We start from the raw sequence: 23,288 nt of genomic DNA, 5'->3' as shown, positions 1-23,288 counted from the left end.
GTTGGCGTCAATATAGATTATTATACGTCAACTTAGCTATTAATGGATTTCATTGATTAATTTTCGAGCGTTATCAGGAACGAACCAAGGGTGTCTGCCGGCCAGTCCAAAATTACCCCTCCCCCTAATTAAAAAATATTTTATATTGAAAATATGGAAAAAGTCAAAGAAAAGTTGGACAATATTTCTTAATTATGATGGAAAGTGGTTTGCAACGATTAAAATGTGTCGATAGAGCACATAAGACTATATTTTATAACATAATCTTAAATTGTATTGAAGAAAATCTGAAAAAAAAACTATAAAAAATAATCACTGTTTTATATGGTTTAATGACATAATGCATAATGTTTAATGGCAGAATGGAAATATCCATTTTTTGTTTGTATCATATCGTTATCTGAAATGCGATTACTTCGAGTTGATTCCTTTCGACATTCCGCCCAACTCCGTTTCACAATCCTCGATATTTTCGATTGGTTATGATGATTATTGTCATAATTAAATTCGCCCGTTGTGGAAATAGGTGTTTGAATTAAAACTCAAACGGGGGCCTTCGCGGTGAGAATGATCAGGCGGGCGCTGGTTGATTGCAGAGGTTGAAGGTCGAAGCGCATCCAGTGAGGCCTGGCGACCTTGTACCATTATCCGGTCACGATTGCGCGGTCGAGACCTGAGAAGATAAATTATTAATATCACCACAGCAGGTAAAACGCACCAAGTCACGAGTGGCTTATCGAATACTGAGGTACATATCTACCTTTTTTTTTTTTAAATACTTCTAGGTAATAATAATATTTACATTGTATTAATATTTACCTTGTAATTTATTTTAATTACAAAAACATGTCGTACTACCTAATATGCTAGAAATATTTTTGAATTTTAATTAATATTTTTGAATAGAGAATTTCTTGGAATTTCCTCTATTTTTTTCTATGTATTAAATAAACAATGTGTCTTTAATATTGAATGAGCATTATTTTGTATTGATTAACACTATCCCACTGAAGCGGACGAAACGGGTCCTGATTATTATTAACACAATCACTGCTGACCTTTTAATTGCCACATTTAAATAACACGTTAATTATATCTAACGGCCAACTGCTCCATACGCGCCAGTCGCGGTGTTAGCACTAAATGAGTTAAACAATGTCCATATAATATAATATAAATTATATTATAAAATAAAGTGGAATTCTACCAAGTAAATGCTGACTCAATTAATACGATGTTTTTCCACTAACAACTTGAAAGTTAACACCGTTAATAATGAACGAAATTGTAAAAATTGATGAAGTCGGTGTGTAAAACAGATTGTTAAGGGGGGACATGCTCGTCGAAGGTCAAAATTGAGTTTTTATTGTATTTTCAAACCATGATCCTGGACACTCCTTAAACGTTGTAGATAATCTATTTATATAATTTTGAAGCCTTATTATCCTTTATAGTTATTTTAAACATTTGATGACTGCATAAAGTATTTTTGTTACATAAAATAGTATTCTTTTAAACCTCTCGCTCTAATGTTTTAGAATATAGTCGTATTTCGGTACATAACTGTGCAGTGGTGTTAAGATTTTTTACATTTATTAATTTTTAAACGCATTTATAAAACCATTAGTATAATTTATTACGAGATAATTTTTGTAAAATATTCACGATAAAAAATTATATTGATAATCTCTGTGATCCCAAATTTGACAAGAATTAGGCATTTTATTATTCAAAAAATCGGCAAGATTAACACATTTGAAGATGATTCTAAAGATATTTATTATAAGCTATGTCTTTGACCATTCAAGTGTGATAAACATCTTATGAATAATGATTGCTTTATAATAATTATTGACCTAAGAATAAGGTAGTGTTTTTTTGAAATACGCCATTTCTTTTGTCATTCCCTAGTGGTTAAGCTACAACATACGGCCGTAGCCATAAATTGATAAACTATACTTGAAGTAGGGAGTAAAATGATATTGACGCGCGTGTTTGAACATGTACCGTTTAAAAAAAAATAAAAAAAAATTCGGTTAGGTACATGTTCAAACACGCGCGTTAACATAATTTTACTCCCTACTTCAATTATAGTTTGTCAATTTATGGCTTCGGCCGTATGTTGTAGCTTAACCGCTGGGGAATGATAAAAGAAATGGCGTATTTCAAAAAAACACTGCCTTATTCTTAGGTCAATAATTATTATAAAGCAATCATTATTCGTAGGATGTTTATCACACTTGAATGGTCAAAGACATAGCTTATAATAAATATCTTTAGAATTATCTTCAAAAGTGTTAATCTTGCCGATTTTTTGAATAATAAAATGTCTAATTCTTGTCAAATTTGGGATCACAGAGATTATCAATATAATTTTTTATCGTGAATATTTTACAAAAATTATCTCGTAATAAATTATACTAATGGTTTTATAAATGCGTTTAAAAATTAATAAATGTAAAAAATCTTAACACCACTGCACAGTTATGTACCGAAATACGACTATATTCTAAAACATTAGAGCGAGAGGTTTAAAAGAATACTATTTTATGTAACAAAAATACTTTATGCAGTCATCAAATGTTTAAAATAACTATAAAGGATAGTAAGGCTTCAAAATTATATAAATAGATTATCTAGAACGTTTAAGGAGTGTCCAGGATCATGGTTTGAAAATACAATAAAAACTCAATTTTGACCTTCGACGAGCATGTCCCCCCTTAAGATGTGAAAACCAGTCGCCATGGACCAAGGCTTTGAAGCCAGATAATGTGTATGTATTCCTGTCATGTCATAAAACGGAAGAAATATTGTAGTATACGATACACCCTCCTCCACCCGCCGTGTCTGTACAGCCGTGTATTATCCACGGCCGCCTTCCACAGCGCTGTATTGCGACATAATGAATATTTTAATTGCTCACATTTCGTCCCGAACGGAGCCGCGCGGGACCGATTATTTGCAACTATGCATCTCGGTTCTTAAGACTGACTCTAGAAAGAAAGTGAGGTCCAGTGTACCCGCGAAATATTGTAGTATGTCCATAATACATAGAATGTCCTGAAAATTTACCAAATGCACGTATCCTTTATGTGACAAACTTTAATGTTACGACACAGATGTCGCTATTGAAAATAGGATATATTATAATAGGTACGTTCTATTTATGGTGTTGCCTGTCAATTCATGGTGGAAATGCATTGTATTATTAATTTAAATAGCGTTTCGTCCGCCACAGAGGGACATTAACATTGAAGTTAAAGTCCCTCCACCAAACCCGCCCCGTACCACCCTCGGTCTTAATCGAGAGTATCACGGGACCCATCAATTGGTGATGTGAAGCATCTAAGAATTGGCCTGGGAGTGTCCTGGGAGAAGATGCCCAAGACTTAGATTGCTACGCTCAAAGTGAGCTCTGACTGAGTTTACTGAGTTTACTCTAATGCAAAGTGCCAGGGAGAGAAAAAGCACATGGAAATTACTAAAAAGAAAATGAACCTACTTGTTTATTAAATTAAAGAACGAAGCTAATCATACAGGCAGCAAAATTTATGTGAAGAGATCTTCACGCCCGTAGTAAGACGCCGCAAATTTTTTGAAAGCAAGATAATTGGCCTTAGTAGCAACCAGGTCGGACGGGCCGATGGGTCCAACAGCTGGTTGGACCGACCTGAGCATTTCCTCCCGTTCGGAGCACATACTCAGACACTCCCATAGGATGTGGTTGGCATCCTGTATTTCCCCTCCGCATGGACATGTCGGACGGCTTACAAGTCCAAGCTCGAAGAGCTTGCCAGCGAATCCACCATGACCAGTCACAAATTGACTGGTGTAATGATCTGGAGTCAGATATTTGGTTATCTCCATTCGCCACTGTATGTTTGGAAAAAACGTATATGTGTGCCGGGGAGGGACATTAACAATTAAAATTAACAATATTAATACGTGTCTTAAGTTTATCACATATTTATCCTCACTCGAGAATTTTTTACAGCCTCACCCAGACGGCGGCAACCCACTTCCGATTAGTTGTGTGTTGATGATGCGCCAAGTCCACCATCAATTTATCGAAAGGCTTTGCTCAGATCACAACAAAGTGTTGGCCCATATTTTATCTCGACTGAAATTTCAAGATATTATAATATCATTATCTTATCACGTAATCAGTTGTTTTTTTGTATATGAAATAATAATTATGTAGATATGTCATATGACATTCCTCTGTCGTGATAAAGTAATAAACTGCATACCATGGCAGATAGATAAAACATAGCAAGTAGAAATGGTAGATTTCTGATATGATAAGGAAGTCGAACTGGTAACCAGTTTGTTCGCGGGTAAAATTTTCACAGTGACGGAAGTACTAGAATATAGTATGACAATCACTTTACCTATTATAATTACTATTCATTATATTTCCAAGTCATTTCCTGTTAATATTTATAATATGTATTTATCCGTTCGCTCACAATGTCGCCCGAGGTTAAGACAATAATAATTAATATATTAAGTATGTCTTTTTCTTTGTTGAACAATTCAAAATTAGCCGAAATGTTTTGTTTCTGTGCGCGAAATAATCCAATGAAAGTTCTGTGCATTCGTTCATAGTACAACTAGGGATTGCAATACCGGTTTCAAAAATAAAATAAACTACCGGTATTTTCGTATTAATGTGATTCATCAGTGAAACGACAAATAATTTTCAACCATAGGCGCGACGAAATTTTGCACTCGCTCCCATTCGGAGAGAGAATGTAGAGCTGGAAGCACGTCATTTTGCTTCGTGATGGCGACGGCCGTAATAATTCTTAAATCGTGTAAAGATGACTTAAAACACTCATTTGCACCCGCGACCCGCAATCCGCGCATCGTCTAGCGACGATCTTTTTAGTTAGACCGTGTCTCAACTGAGGTATGGCCTTAAGAAAGCATACACGCACGCATATGTTATTTTTTCATTATGTATTCTTTTCTTACTACTTGTATTCTATATTAAATTTGGTATATAAGTTTGATGCTTCCAAAATGCAAATATGTTGACTGAAACCAAAAAAAGTTTAATAACATTAAAACAAAATCCCTCGAATATACTTACAGAATTGTCGCGATGGATTAACATATTTTGAAAAAGAAAACATTCGTGGCAAATATTTCCAATTATTCTATAACTATTGATCCAACGTTGATAGTTGAACAAACGTTGAATTTGAGAGAGATTGTTCTCATAATCAACATAATAAATTAATGAAGGTAGCACTGGCGGCTCCCTGCTTAGGTCATTCGGTCATTGACCTGCCAAAATAAATACCTTACAATCGACATAATAATATTAATAATATGTGCAACGTCATATATAATAATATTAATAATAATCGGTGGATTTGAAATTATAGGGCGCGCGATATTGTGTCGACCCAGTCTATTGGGCTTTTTTTTTTGTTTGGGCGATAATTCCCCGAACAAAAATATTGTGTTCGCCGGCAGTCTGAAAATTGACCCAAATTGAATATTTTTATAAAATTTTCTATCTCGTTTCTCATACATAAGACAGAGATCGATATAATACAAAATACGAGATCGAAGCTTGTAACGGTGCACGAATTACTGTAATATCGGCAATGCCCGAGTGTGAGACAAAAGATTTTTTCACCTAATTAAATGAAACAGAATGATAACACTGACTGACTGGTTCGGATTCGTTGACAGGTTTTGACGAATGCCTTTGGTTATTTTAATCATATGTAAGCAGTTTTTGGTGCAGTTATTGCATATACACACAACGTTTGGTTTTTAGTGATTTATAACATTTTTGTGAAGCAGTTAGTACGCACGCAGTAGCAATTGAAGTCTGTGATACAATTATAATGGAAATGGAAGCACGATTCGCATCCAACGATCATCTCATTATATCCGATTTGTTCAATAAAGAAAATTACACTGATTTCAAAAATAATTTTCCCACACGTCAAGTAAATTTGGTAAAACTGTTTGAAGAAATAAACATAATCAAGTTAAAAAATGAATTATTGGTGTTTTATCAACGAGATGATTTGCATGGCGCTAATAGTGCAGTTTCTCTTCTACATTTTTTACTCAGCAATAATTTCAACGAAACATTTTCCGAGTCGATCAAAGTTCTCCAATTTATTTGCGTCATACCAATGACAACAGTTGAAAGTGAAAGATGTTTTTCCACTCTCAAAATAATAAAAACCTTTCTACGCAATAGGGCCAGGATAGACTGACCGCTCTTGCAATGCTCAGTATTGAAAAAAAATATGTGGGAAAAATAGACAATTTTTATAATCGTGTGATTGATGATTTTTCAAAAAGCGAAGAAAGAAAAGTGGACCTAATTTACAAAAAATTATAACGCGTTGTGTGCAATTTCGGTTAACGATGGGTTGGCGTTATGAAAAACGGACATTTTTTGAAGGGTAAGTAGGTACTTACCTATAACAATTTCTAGCACTTATTCTATAATGTATAAAAAGTCAATTTGCAATACGTCTTTTCAGTATACAACGAAAAGGCAAATTAAAATAATATATTCAAAATTGACATGCTAGTTTTTTCCGGATTAAGCCGCCAATGGAAGGTAGGCACTTTTAGGTTGCTATAATAATAGTGTTTTAAATATATTTTAATAGTTATATTTATTAATAGGTACCTACTTCTTTTTTTTCTATATGTTTTGACGAATACCGGTATTCAATAGGAAATACCGAAATATCGGTATTGATATGTTCATTCGGTACCTATTGCAATCACTAAGTACAACGAGTTGACACTGAGAAAATAAAGAGAAATAATACTATGCGCAGGCATGTCCAACTTTAAGTAGGCCCTGACTGTCACACTATTTCATTGTCAATCTTCAGCTCACAGAACATTAACAAATATAATTCAGATAGGCATGGCCCCCACGAGGGGGGGGAGCTGACAAGGCTCTAGCTTGGGGGCCCGGGCTCAGGAGGGGCCCGGCGAGGCGATTCGACCAGTAATTGAGATACATACACATCACAAATTTGCTTTAATAGTAAAAAAAGTTTTCGCTAGTTTCCTTCAATAATATTATTATTTAAAATTATGTGGTTGTACGATTATTTTAATTGTGTATCCTGTACTCGACAACTCCATAATTCAAATGGATGTATCAAAATATACAAAAAACATTAAATATACACATTAATTTTACCGCGTGACGCACCATTTGGAAAACGCTAGTGTAGAGCGTCACACTGCCTTTATCCTTAGCGATAGGTAGGGGGGCCGCCAAAGATCTTGGCCTGGGGGCCCGATTCAGGATGTGGGGGCCATGCAGATAGTCTATACCCCCAATACACTACATTTGAAGCAGGGTTTTGAATGTGTGAGTGTCCTACGAAAATGAAACACACATAGACTATTCGCGCGACACCAATTATACCCGCGGTTATACGGGTTCAAATCCCGTCGAGTTTCGTATTTTTTTTCAAATATGTTTTTTTTCTAGTGGGTATATCTGAGGTGTTTTCAAGTTATGTATGTTCAATTAATAATATTGTATTAACAAAAACTTTGTTTCAAAATCAGTAAAATTGTTGGTATTTAAAAACTGTTCATCCGGAAGAATTTGATTTGAATACGAGTGGATTTGAAGGTGAAGGTCTGTCATACCATACTCTCTAATGAAGCACTTTTTTTTGTTCTGCATGGCTTTGATGAAGTGATGTCTTCCTCATGTCTGACTGCATGACTATTTCCGTCCAATGTCGAAGAAGTTTTGATGTCGTTGGAATCAGTGTTATTTTTGATTTACGCAGAAAGAAGTACCTACTCCCAAATAACGAAAACAACCAAATTTGTTTACTCAGCATCTTCTCTTTGTCCCTAATTCATTATGGTCTTCTGGACTTTCCTTTATATTATCTCTTACCGCCTCCTCCAATATTATTTCTTTTTTTTGGCATCAGATTTCGTGTGCTTTTGCCAAACGATCTGGTGCTATATTTGTTTCGTTTGTTTGTTTGCCGTTTCGTTTTTTTTTTTTATTTTAAATTTTCCCCCCACGAATCAATTTGATTGCGAATGTATCAGTTGATTTCAGGGTACGTCGCACACCTAATACATTTAAAGGTAATCAGCCATGTTCCCTCCTAAGTCGAAGATATTGGCCTCCACAGAGTGAAAGCTATCATTAATGGGTTTTTGTTACCTACGCGAAATGATTGTTATTTACACAGTTTTTCTGGATCAAATGCTTCGTCTTTTCCTGCGGCACAGCCCTGGGTAGGCATTAGCCGTCACAACCAGACACTTCCATTCGGGTCGGTCTTCCGTTCTCTTTCTCCAGCTGTTGCTAGTCAAGGCGTAAAGTGCCGACTGGTTTGGACCCCCCCATATAAAAAAATCTTATGTGATGAACCACCATTGAGTGCAACATACGTTGGTTTTAAAACAAAGTTTTTTGTTCAATTGAGTACCATTATAATGGACTTTTACTATGTAATATCCAATTCAATGAATAACAGTAGTGTTGCCGGTGATGATGATTTTTTACACTCAGACTGAAACATAGGGATGTGTTTCAAGTTGTTCAAACTAATTGGCGAAGCGAACTCCTCGTCTGTGTCGTGCAACAACGCCGCTGCACTTGAGGAGCGTTGCCAATCCCTGATCGTCCATCTATCGGTGGCGAAGGGTGGAGGTAGGCTTTTAAGATCCAACATAAATAGTGCACACTAAACTTTGTCAGTCATACGTATTTGTTTTCATTTAACTAATAGTAGTTATTGATTGTAGAGAATGTTGGATAGTAATTACTGAAATTCAATTAATGTATGTTTTATGGCATAATTTTAGATAATTTATAGATATACGAATATTGTTTGACTATTATCTATTGTGGCTTGGTTTATGAATTAAAAAAAACTAACCAACACCATCTATAATATTATGTATCTATTCTTTTATTCTATGAAAACAAATAAGTATGACTGAAGAAGTGTGCACTATTTTTGTCGAATCTCCACAGCCTACTTTGACTATTATGGTTTGGTCTAAGCGGGGTTTAATTGAATTTTAAAAACTAAACCATAATTTGCAATTTATATTCTTAGTTCACTAAAAATAAATAAGTATGAACGACAAAGTTTAGTGTGCTCTAATTATATCGAATCTACACTGCCTAACCTCTATCTAGAAATACGTATCACGTGGTAACCCATACTTTTTTTTCAATTATTAATCTGATACGTCACTGGCTCACCAAAAAACGCATGATGCATTCGCATATTGCCAAGGACACGGATTCACAGTATCACAGCTTCGTTAAACGCGAAGATAACCTTGACGTTTGCCAACCTTCGCAGAGGAGACTGCACTTAAAGAAGCAGATATGTGCACAGCATTATTGGTACTTCCATCCGATGTTTGTTTTATATCAAACACTTGACTATATTGCATAATCACGAATTTCGCCTGGAGGTGACCTTCCATTGTCACCTCCGATAGATAAGTATGTGGTGATTGCATTTAATGTGTGTATTTTATTGCTACCAGATAGATATGCTAATTTCGCGCACAATTTATCAAAAAAATTAATTTGTCCCGTCAGGTGTTTTGAAAAAACATTCTGATAAGTGTATCAGTATTTTTTTATTTGCGTTGATTAAATATCGCGTTTTTAATTACGTTATTTTTTTACATTTGCAATCAATCTTCAGTTCATCGTTTTTTTTTCTTTCTTCTCACTCTGCATTATTAGTATCCGTTTTAATCTGCCTTCTGTCAGCCTCGAGGCAGATGCTAACGGTTTTCCAATTAATAGTTGTCTACATTTCGATCGTTTCATCTTCCACTTCACTTCAACTTTTTAATTCTGGTTTTAACGCAGCAGATTTCCGCATGCTTTTTTCAGCATTTTATCAGTCAATCAATCAATAAAATTTTATTTATTTTTACTTATAGTGAACTTTACAAATTATAAGGCGTTAAAACAAATAAATAGTAAAAAAAAAGTTGTAAATACAAAAATTATAAATTAGTTTCAAGGAAGAACACCGAATGAGCAAAGTAGACCATATTTTAAGATTTATAAAACAATGCCCACCTATACCTACTCATCCTCGCGTAGGTGGAATATATCGACATCCGAAGCGATTTGGCTGAACAGAGTTATTGCAGTTCCAATTGGCATCACCAATGGCAGGTTAGTTCTGCACCTTGGCAAAATAAACAACTGATGCTCCTGCTTTCTCGGATGGTTATCAGGTACGCACAGGTCAATACTAACAAAAATGGTAGAATTCTCATTTACTCCGCGTATAAGACTATTAGATGATAAAGAAAATGCACGTGTAAACACGTATTAGCGGCTTCTGAATTCCCACGCGATGGTTGCAACTTGCTCCATATCTGTGCATGTGCAATAGAAATATAGTGGTGCAACGAACGGAAATAATACGAACTACACCGCGCAGAGCATTTTGACGTTTAGCGATTTTCACAACCCGTCCGAACCTGTCAAATGGCACCACACAACGAAAGTAAACGCGTTCACTAATGCTTGTGAAATTGGGAGGCAGTCAGCACTTTCGTGTTTAAGCAGTTATTGTCGCGATAGTTTAATTTACACTAATAGGTTGAAAGCCTATCTACACTTTTACGTAAAATAGTTTTGAAATTTTCACGTCTGCTTCCCGTATTTCGATTATTTTGAAAAAAACTTTAGCACCTACAGAGAACATTATTTCTCGTTTAATCCTTCAGTATTTTTAGCTTATATTTCGGAATCATTCGGTTGGCAACACTGGCGTGATATTGAAAAGATGCACTTTCATCGCGAAAACGCCCATTTTGAAACCGGTTTGAAGCAGGTAAAGCGCAGGCTGTGCATGCACTGGTGCATTCATCTAGCGAACCAAAAAAAGCCCGAATGTGGACAGGGCTTATGACATCTTTCACCTGATTGCTACACATCTAGGTCTATTAAAATGATATAGTATATTACTGTATAGTCTAATAAAATTATATTTATGCGACTCTGTGGCCAGACTTACATATTTATTATGTCTTGATGTACGGAGATATTATATTTCATTATTTTTAAAAGAGCATCTTAGTTCACTAATAAAATGTAAGGGTATTATTATTTTTACTGATGTCTATACGATTTATTTATAGTAACATTGTATCAAAGAGGTTTGTTGTAGAGTGCATAGTCGAACGTCTTCAAAAATAGCCACATGACGTGATGGGTACGAACATGCACCAGATGCCATACAATAAAAACAAATAAATTTGTAATGTCACTGTATAATCAGTAATCACAATGTAATGTGGGAAGATTGTCTTCGCGTGAATGCTATTTGTACCTACTCCATGACATCTGAATACAATAATATACTTATCATCTTACTCGCTCACTACGATATTTTGATACCGAATTGAAACACATGGGCTTTAATTAAGTATCACTTACTCGTTCACTCATCGTACTGTGGGAAAAAACAGTATCATAATAATTATAAGTCGGCCTCTTTAGGGCAGGAGTTTCAAACAGTTTGGCATAAAGCCCATTGACGCAGCGAGTGCGGCGCTCGCGCAAAATTTCTACAAGTGGCGCGTAAATCATCGAAAATACAACGTAATCAAATACGCCAGCGCACACTAAACTTGACGATGCCTTGTGCCCCGCCTGCCGCATGAGTCACCGTTTTTCGCTTCTCGGCGATGCGATTTAATGAAAATACAAAGAAGTCCATTCATTGAACACGGCTACCAAAATCACGCTGCTCGAAGCGTCGTCGTTCGACGGGCGAGAAGTCATTATTTAATAACAGAGAAGTCATTGTTTAATTTTATTCCGTGTCCTATATTTCGCTGGTTGAATAATGTCGTCGTAAATATTAATTACAAGCTCCGAAATAATATAATATTTTTATTGCTTTGTTATGAGAGACGCTGTAATAATAATTATTTTGTGCTGCTTGGGCCGCTTATTACATAGGTGAAGGGTAATGCGCGGCAAGAGACGTGTGATTATGGTTATGAATAAACGCTTCATACGCCGACTTCGCCCGCTCGACGCGTTCTATGGGCACTATCGCTTAGAGTCAGCAAAATATTGATAAAATATTGTTGTCTGTAGAAATCGTGCCGATCATCGTAACCAAGGATCGCGATGCCGGTATTATAAAAACCGGAATCCCGGTTTTCATCGATACCGAAACATCCGACAAAAATGAAATAACAAAAAAAAAAATGACTGGGTAAATAAATATGTATTATCGTCACCTCAATACCACAACTAGAAAACTTTATTTTCACTGTTTTTGAGATAGTTATTGAATATAATTCTACATTATTTCATTCTCTACAAAATGATATAACTAGGTAAGTCAGAAGTTAATGGGAACTCTATTAATTTTGTGTTTGAAATTATTAGATAACTTTAAAACCACAAATGCATTAAATAAATAAAATAATAATATATCTACAATATTTTTTCATACAATTGAACATTTTTTAATTGTTCCTAATTAGACGAGCACAATTTTGCATTTTTATTTTCAATAATAATTGTAGCCTAAATTTATGTTAATCAAGTAAAGTTTAAATTTCATTTTCCTAACAATGACCAAATCAGAGTTATCTAGTTGTAGTATTCAGGTGACGATATTCATTTTGGGCTGGAAAGTTCTCGAATTTGGTTTTGGGCGAAATTTGTCAAGGGTTAAAACGGTTTCTGGACGGAATTCTCTTTCATAGTACGAAATAGTCAATTTATGATAATGCAAAGCGCGTTCCTGAATTCGTTCCGATATTATTCCTGCGCATCTATTCTATACACAAGGCTGCAATCGGCGGCTATCGAGGGTAGTTTATCATATCGACCGTGTTTAGGAAAAAAGGCGTAACCCACACATAACAAAATTCACAGGAGGGAAAAAAAGTTTTTTGAATGATTTTAGTTTAATATTTTTTTTTAAATTAGGCACAGACATTGGGTGCATGATTATTGATAATTTGGTGCAATATATTTTCGATCTAATAATAATTAAATAAGTTATTATAGAAAAATCATTAAAATTGAGGGTAAATGCTTTTTTCCTTAAATTAAAACTTAATTAATCTCAATTAAAACCTGAATTTAGATAATAATTCGGCATTTGCGGCTTACTTCCTTTTTATAGAACGTGTATTTAGTTGTATCCATTGTTAATATCTAATAAAAGCACTTTTCGAAAAATCGTGGGTTACTCCCTTTTTCCTAAACACAGTCGATATTTATGTATTGAGTTATTATATATTGGCAATAAGTTGGCATTCTAAACTGTCAAAAACTGTATCTCGCTCTTAACTAAAAGTTAACACAGACAAGAGAGGTGCCGTTAAAACATAGCACTTTTTGACAGTTCAGACGGTTAACTTATTGTAACAATAATTAACCGCCTCAATACATAAATATGATAAACTACAATCGATAGCAGCCTTGTGTAGGTATAGAATAGATGCGATGGAATGCTTTAAAATGCCTGGTTCGAATTGGCAACTTTATAAAATCGGTAATTCGACTCAATTTGCCAATTAAATCTTGGAAAAACGATAAAATTAATCGTTGCCATTTATTTCCGCTCTGTGGATGAAGTTGACATCAGAAAAAGTGGCCGAGTTCGCTCAACAACCGTTTAAACAATAATTTACTTATGCTGTCAAAAAATATCTTTTATCTGTGTGTACAATCCTTCAATTTTCTAACCCGCATAAAGAACAGAATCAACATGACTAATTTATGACGTCCGTTTGTGATTATTAGTTTAATTTAAATAAATTAGACGACATTTACACCCCCCTAAATATGGTATTTAATGGTTAGTTTCGAATGTAGTGTGTCGGGCTTTTTCATAATATCTTTCAATCGTGTGTTATTTACAAAACCCATGATGGCCAAGCGGGTTACGCGTCGGATTACAATACCATGGGTTCCAGGTTCGAATCATGGGTCTGATATTGTATGGTGGTAACGTATTGTTTTTAAATATGTGTCTTGAGTCAGAGTATGGACCTAATAGGTTGAGCAAGTGGTTTATATCCATTTCTCGTAAAAACAAATCAAAAATGATATATAAAGAGCGCTTATTGTTCGGCAAAATGAAGCCTTGTTTCTTGCCTCGATTTTATTATTATCAACTTAATTATGCAACGTTATACCATCGTGTTGCTTCTCAGCACGGCTACCAAATTTAAACACAACATAGTTAACCATATTAGTATGTTCTAATAAAACAACTGAAAATAATCACCACTAACTTTATATTTAAGACAAAAACAATAAATGTCAGCAATAAATGTCAGAATGTAATCAGTCAAATCTATATTTACCGGCGACGTTTCCAAAAAATATTTAATTCAGCCGTAGTAATTCTGTCTTACTCTAACGCATAGTGCGGATATTTATAATCGTGCCGAATGCGTACTCACTCGCACTTGTGGTTCCTTTTTTGTTCAGGCCTTGGTTTAATACAAATCTCCACTCTGTGGAGGCACATATGATTTTACAAGTATTAGAAACGGACATGGTCAAAAAAAATGCTATATTTCTTCAATATTTCAACCCATACGTTTAATATTTCATCTGATGCGCTTAAAAAACCTTCACAGTTTTAATTAGCCCCACAGCTAAACAGCATGTCATTTGACAATAACCATAAGACATCTCTATATTACGTTAAATACATCAAAATCCATTTAAAGTACTAAAGGATTTAACCATAAATGTATTAAAAGTAGATTTAACTTTCTAATAAAACTGAAAAATGTGTTTTTCTAAAGCTTCATTCTTTCTCCTTGTCACCCTCGTTCATTCTGGAATAAGTATTGCGGAACTCTGGATCAGCTTTGAATACCTTTCTCGTATAAGTCGATTACCTGTATCAAATTAATTCCATATGTTTTCAATAATGATTGATATAAAAAAAAAACAATCTTAAGTCTCGTGAGGAAAAAATAATATATATACCTATAATGGTTTTGTTATTTCACATTATTTAGCAGAATTTTACTTAGATAATAAATAAGTAATACAATATTGTCATATATCCATATTTAATATGAACCAAAGGCTTAGTCCTTTGGCGGATGACGAGTCTGTAGAGTGTAAGTGTAAATCGGAATATATTTACTACAACATCAAATAATAGTTAGTGAACAAAAAAATAGTTAAATAAATTAAAATATAAAAAAATATGCCAGCATTAAACGAGTGTGGTGTGTCGCGTGCTGTGGCTGACCCAGGTGAGGATTTCGTCCATCTGGACATGGATCTCGAACTTGAATTGGAGCTAGAGCTGGAGTTAGCTGGAGAGTTCGGCGGAAGGAAGAGAAGCAACTCCATGTTCGCTGATGAAGTCAGCAGGAAGCTGTCACAAAAGGTTTTTTTTTGTTATTTTTTATGAATTTTATTGTATTTATTTAATTGTGCATTTTTACGCTGTTTTCATGTATCTATATAGTGTTACCTTTCCCCCACTCAGTGGCGAAGGGTGGAGGTAGGCTGTTAAGATCCAACGTGAATCGTGCTCACTAAACTTTATCAGTAATACGTGTTTGTTTTCATTTAAGTAAGACTACAAATTGCAGACAATTATTTAGTTTTTAAACTTAAACCAAACCCTGCCATAATAGATAATAGTCTAAAAATATTCGTCCATCTGTTATGGTTTGGTTTGGTTAACATGAAAAAACTAATCACCAACAGCAGACAAAGTAGTGTACACTATTTTGTCGGACATTTGTACGCAATATGTTTGTGTTCTGAGATCTATACCCTTAAGGGCGGACGTGCTCAGCGTGGGTCAAAATGGAGCAAAATGGAGCCGTATGTTGTAGCTTAACCACTGGGGAATGCCAAAAGAAATGGCGTATTTAAAAAAACACTACCTTAGGTCAATAATTATTATAAAGCAATCATTATTCGTAGGATGTTTATCACACTTGAATGGTCAAAGACATAGCTTATAATCAGTATCTTTAGAATTATCTTCAAATGTGTTAATCTTGCCCATTTTTTGAATAATAAAATGCCCAATTCTTGTCAAATTTGGAATCACAGAGATTATCAATATAATTTTTTATCGTAAATATTTCACTATAATAATGTCGATATAAATTATACTGATGGTTTTATAAATGCGTTTAAAAATTAATAAATGTAAAAAATCTTAACACCACTGCACATTTTATGTACTGAAATATGACTATATTCTAAAACATTAGAGCGAGAGGTTTAAAAAAATACTGTTTTATGTAATAAAAATACGTTATGCAGTCATCAAATGTTTAAAATAAATATAAAGGATAATAAGGCTTCAAAATTATATAAATGGATTATCTACAACGTTTAAGGAATGTCCAGGATCATGCTTTGAAAATAGAACAAAAGGTCCATTTTGACCTACGCTGAGCATGTCCCCCCTTAAGAAAGAAAGAAAATTTTCTAAAAATCATCACAAACTGAGCTAGTACGGATAATGCTCTACGTGAAATTCTGAACCATTTGACATAAAGTCAAAAGCAGTATAAAATTAATTTCAGTAAGTATAAAAATCGACATATTGTTTTTCGTTTTTTTCATGAAAACTGCAGAATTTCTAAACAAAAAGACAGTATAACGAGATTCATAAGCAAAAACACAGCATCGATTGAAAATATAGTGGTTTTTTGCCTAAACCATAAGTCATAAGATTCATCCACATTATTGGAAACATTCTGAAGAAAAGTTGAATAAACGTGAACGTCTCATTATCTAAAAATGTGACTTAGGCAAATAACTGCCTTTTGCTTGTGTGGGCAGTATTATGCCAGTGCAGATTTATAAAACACCTCAAGCGTATACCAATCTTTTTTATACGATGAATGTATTTAAAATATTTAGACAACTGTATAACAAAATGTGAACTAAAATCTTTCCGAAATCTTTGTGTTCTCCGTGTTTTTATTTGTCGCTTATTATAAAAAGATAATATTATTATGAATCCATTCTGAATTAGCCGAAACTCTTCGACACACTATACAAACAACGAGTTTTTAAATTCAATTAAAACTTTATGGTCATGCGATGTGGTGTCGCATTGTCGCTCGTCCCCATCACATGCACATATTGCTCACGCGTGCGTTTTGCTCGTAACTGGGGAATCCAATCCCGAGCCAAAATTCTGATCCCGGGATTTCGGGATTACAATTTGACAATCCCGGGACTGGTCCCGGGATTGGAATTTTGTTCCATTGTTAATATAAAAAATTTATATTTACAAATAACATTGATAAAATCGGTCAAAAATAAATCTAGTATAATTTAATAAGACATTTATTGTTACTATTGTATACTTTCAATCTTGGAAATACATAAGTTTAATGGAGTAAAGAATATTGTAATATAAATAATAATAATATGAGATTGCTGTTTCTGATAGTAAAGACGTATGAATGGGTTAGCGAGATTTAAAATAGTAAAGCAAATCATGGTGTATTTATGGCCTTTCCGCTTCATAAATCTAATTAGCCAAATATGAAACTGCCGTAAAACGTATGAGATCATGGTGGAATTACTTCGTTAAACGTGCGAAGCATTGTTTTTTCCAATCTTTCTCATTTTTATTAATTTATGTAAAACATAAAATGAATCGGCAACTTACACATGGGTATAAATCAAACTTCATTCAAACTCAGTTTATTTCTAATGTAGTTATTTGTTATTAAAAGTTTTTTTCTGTTATATTTTCGTTTTTATTTTATTTTCCATAAATATTGATAAAAAAAATCAATCTTGAAAGTTTCGGGATTATGTTTTATCAATCCCGGGATTCATATGTATCGAAAATAGCTCGGGATCCCGGGATTGGAATCCCTACTCTTAACCCACCGCGCGTCTCGGGTCCAAATATAATTAGGTACCCCTTTATAATTATCTAAAATTTAAACCGAATTCACCTTCAGTACGTATCTATAAATATTATGAACGGAAAAGATGTCTTCGTTAGCCGTCTAAATTCTTTTGTTTGACTTTGGTTCCTGTCTTGAATTATATTTGCATAAAATTAAATACATTTGGGTACTTACCTTTCTCCCTTCATTATCGATCTAACAAAGGCCTTGTCTGGCTCTTGTTTAAATTAACGATATTTCGTTATCTAGGTATTATATAATATTCTTTTTATCCGAGAAGCCATTTTTTATTACAACGTTTTTCTTAGCTCATATTCTTATTTGTCCGGTGGTTCTTTGTCCAGTACAAATCTTGCAATCGATTTTTAACTAATTTCCCGACTAGCTAGACATTTGAAACTTTTAGAATGTATCGGAACACGATGCCAATGCTTTTTTTAATACTTTTAGCCATCTTTAAGTAGAATTGAATTCATTTTTAGTTATTTCTGTTTTGTATGAAAAGACATTGACACAATTGACACCATTATTGGTTGCTAAGCGGATGGTCCTAGCAACTAAATTATTAATATATACGTGCGTTACTATGAAAATTAAAATGAAATGTCAATATGACATTTCAATATTCTATGATCGTTTAAGCTAGTCAAGTCAAGTTTATATGATTCAACAGAAAATTTAAAAACGTTTTAAGTATATAAAAAGTTCTTTTTATCTTGTAATTAATTTGAATTATTTTGTTCTTTTAATTGGTGTTTTCGTGGTAAAACCTCGCATTGTATACGTTATAAAGACATGTAGTATGTTGATTGTTAACTGTTTACGGCTTGATACCCGTAACCAATGACATTATTAACATTGCCCGTAACTAACTAATTGAAATTGAACCTTTGCAACTCCTAACTAAATCATGAGAAGCAGGGAGAATGTATAGTGTTGACATATCTCTTCCCTTCACACAAAAATGGCGTAGTTTCATTAACATCATATATTTTTGTTTACTTAAATAATATAAAGATTTACTTCCACGGACTTGAAATATCTTTGGGTTGTGTTTTACCTGTTTTAAGAAAGGACTATTAAACACGTTCACACTTACATTAATTAGATAATCTATTGACTATTTTACAATGTGGTTATTTATCGAACCTGCATCTCCCGAGTTTCGCGCCCATGCACATGGACCACTATGATATAGGCGTCATACTTGATTGCGACAAATTTTTACTAATGGCTCTTAATACTCTCTGAAGCGCTTTCCAAATTGAGTTACTATTTCTGAACAGAATTAACGGTAGATGTCATAGCAATATATTTTTCTATTCTGTGACTAGGGATTACAATACCGGTATTCCAGTATTCATCAATACTGAAATACCGGTTTTAAAAATTCAAAATACCGAAATTTCCGGTATTAAGAAAGCGCACATTCGTTTACGTTTTTGAGGTTATATTCTGCTAAAATGCAAATATATTGAGTGAATCCAACAGAGGTGAAAAAATAAAACAAATTTCATGAAATATATTTATATAAGTAATTTTCGCGATGAATTATCATAATATTATTTCAAAATAGAAAACATCCGTGACAAAAATGTTCAATTATTCTATAATTATTGATGACGGTGCAAGCGTTGAATTTATGAAGCTTATTTGCACTTGATGAACTTTTGAGGAGTTTTAGTTAAAATTATCTTTATATTCAAATTATTTGTAAAAAAAATTACTAGTTCTACAATTATGACCAATACATATTTTTAAATGTCAACATAAATGTAGGTTAGTATGTAGGTTTTTGCTATACCTAAAATAATATTTTAAAGAGATTTTAATAGCTATATTTATTGACATGCACCTACTTCTGTTTTTTTAATGTTTAAGAAATACCGGTATTCAATAAAAAATACCGAAAAACCGGTATTGGCATTTTCATTCAGTATTGCAATCCCTAACTGTGACAGGTAAATCACAAGGTGTATTGAACACCATTTTATTTTCTAAATGCGTGCACTCTCTTTGCTCGAAATGAAAGCAGAGCGGGCACTGCACGTTTTCTGTCACCTGTCGGCGTAAGAATTTTACTTTTACTTTTCTCTCTCCAAAAGTCAAAGAACACTACAACACGTGTCGATGTTTTGTTCTGCACGTGCCAGACCACAGACGATAGATGGTTAATATTCACTAGGCGTGTCTACGCGTTTCTTATAAATAATTCGGAATGTTACGTATTTTGACTGCCTCGGGTGCGGTCAAACGGTTGCACCGTATATTCAATTGCAACACCGATTGATTTCTCTTCGCATTTTCAGCAATACTCATGTATTTTTTAAATATTTAAAATGAATTATTGTTTTCTTTCGTTATTTGTGTAACAGTGGAGCATTGACTTATTATTGGTAAATAAATATGACTACTTAACATATTAATTTTCGCATATATAACCCAACCCTATATCTGAATCATGGCCCCCATAAGAAGAGGGCTGACAGGGCTCAAGCTTGGGGACCCAGACTTAGGATGGGCCCCGGTGAGGTGGATGAATCAGGCAAGTGAAATAAATACACACCACACATTTACTCTTAACAGTAAAAAGTCGCCTGCGGCGCTATTTTACTTATGCGATAATGACATTATAAAATATGTGGCCTTACAATGTAATTTGTTGTGATTTGATTGATTTAATTAAATTTTATAATTATAAACGATGATGACAAGTTTGTATGAGACACCATGTGCCGGTAACACGGCTTGATAGGTGGTCTAATTGTCTGACTTCTTAATGAGACTCGAATTGAATTGCTTGGACGACGGTCACACTGTATCAAGTTGACCCGGTCGTGGTCTACGAATACGATGACCTGGACTTGCGGCAATAACGTGGATTATAGGTAGGTTGGAAACATTGGGATGAGGGCAACCCTAATTGGCCCAACTAAATATATTTGTCCATACATGTATATAAATACAGTTTGTCCACGATACGAAGATATTAGAACCTCAATGTAAGAAATTGAAGCAAAAAAAAAGACTCCTGTTCCACACGTGAAAATAGCTACAAGTGACTTCGCATTGCATGTTCATTTGCAGAGAACTTCACACTACTGCTATGACATTTGTTTGTCATTTACAAGGCTTATGAAAGCAGCCAATAATACTACATTATTATTATTTAATTGACAAATCGTGTAAAAGTTGTATAAAATCGTTTATAACTTCACTCGAATAAGTAATCACGATGCACATAAAAATGGCGTATATAAGAAAATCGGTATGACGACTGACAGATATTAATATTTGTGGAGTTACCAACCTAACCATGCTTGGTGCGTTTTAAATAATTTTAAATGCCATAACAGAAATAATATATAAGGCACTTTCTTTCCATAATCCAAATTGTTTGGGATTTTACAACCTTTCAATTTTGACAGCAAATTCGACTATTGTATTTCACCATTATTCGGTCAGCATCAAACCACTGCTGAAAGAGTCTTTCAGCTCTTCTACATCCTGGTGTTTTGTTCTCCACCATCATTTTTTCATTTAATATGGCCACTGATAAGTATTATTATATTACCATAAGGTCCATAAGAGAGAGAGGGTGATATCGTCGTTTTTCGTGAAATCGTATATCTTTGTGTCAGGGAAATCAGAAATAATGGGAACTGAAATACCTATGCGCTCCACGCAAGTCAGACGATTTACAGGCTTCGGACTTTTTTTTCGCGTGGAGCACCCCAGATCTGCGGACTTTTTAATCCGCAGACCAGGCTCTTTGGATTTCAAACATGTTTGATATTTTACTCTCCGAATTGTCAGACTTCGTCAGTCGATCACTATGCAAATTCACGCAATCATTCGGACCGAAAAAAATCTGTAATTGTTTTAACCACTTTCATTGATTAATTTGTTAATTTACACATTATAAAATGAGAGATTTACCAATTATTTTTTTTTATTTGTAATTATGAAATTCATAAAAGAAAACGTAAAACTTGTGTTGTTTTCACTGCTATATTATTTTATGCAAGTCTTACATATAAATCACACAAAATTATAGGATTATCAGAAGACATTACGAGAATCGTAACTTTTCACTTTTGACGGCTCTACTTTTTTATTCGTTCGTTGATCAGTAGCAGAGCATAGACAAATCGGACGATTTATTGTACTCGGACTTTTGGCTCGCCAATGGAGCGCTGGCATAACGGGTAAGGAGAAGAAGGCAACCGATCTCGAGTAAGGAAGCATACGTGATAAATTTAAACACTTGTCAAGAATATGTCATACCTACGTCGAATACTGACAACTTCTCTCGGTCTATGCATTGACGCTCATTTAATATTGGTGTATTACACAGACGCATGTCTATAATGTGTGGTTCATTTTCGTAGGATACTCACACATTCAAAACCCTGCTTCAAAGTGTACTTTGTTGGTATATATATAGCCTATCGGAATTCTTTTTATTATATTCTGTTCTGTGAATTGTGTTTGTAGTCTTGAAAAGGTATGACAACCGAAATACATATCAACTAATAAGCCATCCTGTACAATAAAATATAATTTATATTTTAATTTTAGAATTCTACAAATAATTGCTAACTCGATCAATAAAAAAGGTTGACAAAATTCTCACATCAGAAGACTATGTAATATAAAATACTGGTTTTTCGTATAGTTTTAAATTTTATATACCGAACTTTTAAAGTATTTTAGCATTCATATATGCCGATGACACGTAGTCTAATTTACATAAACACACGTAAGCATTGAATAAAAGATTTTATATTTTTATTTGCTGGCCACATTCTCCGTTTGCATTTTTCGTTCGATTTTTGAATTCGATTAACCTTTCTGACAGTTCACGACATTTTTGTTTTCACTATGTAGAGTTTTAGACTGTAGGCATGCGATATCAGCCAATATTGTCATTCAATGATCCGACATTTTGATTTTAAATTTATACTTATAATGGATTTTTTTACGTTAACAAACCAATTATGGAGATAGATTTCTCAGTCAAATTATATAATTCATCAAATTTTAAGTTTTGCAGTTCGTCGATATATAAAACACACAAAAATTTAACTTCTTGGATAATAATAATTGAAAGTAGTGTGGGTTACAATGTTCTGCTGCAACCGTAAGCCGGCTCGCACATCAAAACTCGTCTCGTCTGCAACGTGTCGAATACGTCGATGTGACGTCATCGTTATTCACAAAACACACGTTGCCAAATGGAATCGGATGGTCGAATGCGACTTTTTAGTTTGAAAAAAAAACATCTAGTGCTGCTATCAACAAATCGTATGCATCGAGTCGAAGACGCCAGAACGAATACACACGTCTACGAATTGGTC

The 23,288-nt window shown here is 34.0% G+C and overlaps 1 protein-coding gene across 2 annotated transcripts in view; it reads left to right on the top strand.

Moving 5' to 3' along the window:
- Nucleotides 1-23,288, top strand: part of LOC147069428 (phosphatidylinositol-3,5-bisphosphate 3-phosphatase MTMR3) — a 244,537-nt gene that overhangs the window by 176,180 nt on the left and 45,069 nt on the right. The window contains exon 1 of one of the 2 annotated variants that reach the window (XM_085950118.1): nt 15,107-15,416. The exons of the other annotated variant lie outside the window; for it this stretch is intronic. Coding sequence (XP_085806244.1) covers nt 15,231-15,416 — 186 coding nt within the window. The 5' untranslated portion in view covers nt 15,107-15,230. Of the gene's footprint in view, nt 1-15,106; nt 15,417-23,288 lie in introns of those variants that run through there. 2 annotated transcript variants of the gene reach the window in all.

Source organism: Rhyacophila brunnea, unplaced genomic scaffold, assembly GCF_057557595.1.
Source record: "Rhyacophila brunnea isolate RB1 unplaced genomic scaffold, BYU_Rbru_1.0 scaffold_23, whole genome shotgun sequence".
NCBI classification, from domain to species: domain Eukaryota; kingdom Metazoa; phylum Arthropoda; class Insecta; order Trichoptera; family Rhyacophilidae; genus Rhyacophila; species Rhyacophila brunnea.
The sequence above is the reverse complement of the archived record's forward strand: the minus strand, read 5'-3'. Positions and strand labels throughout refer to the sequence as shown.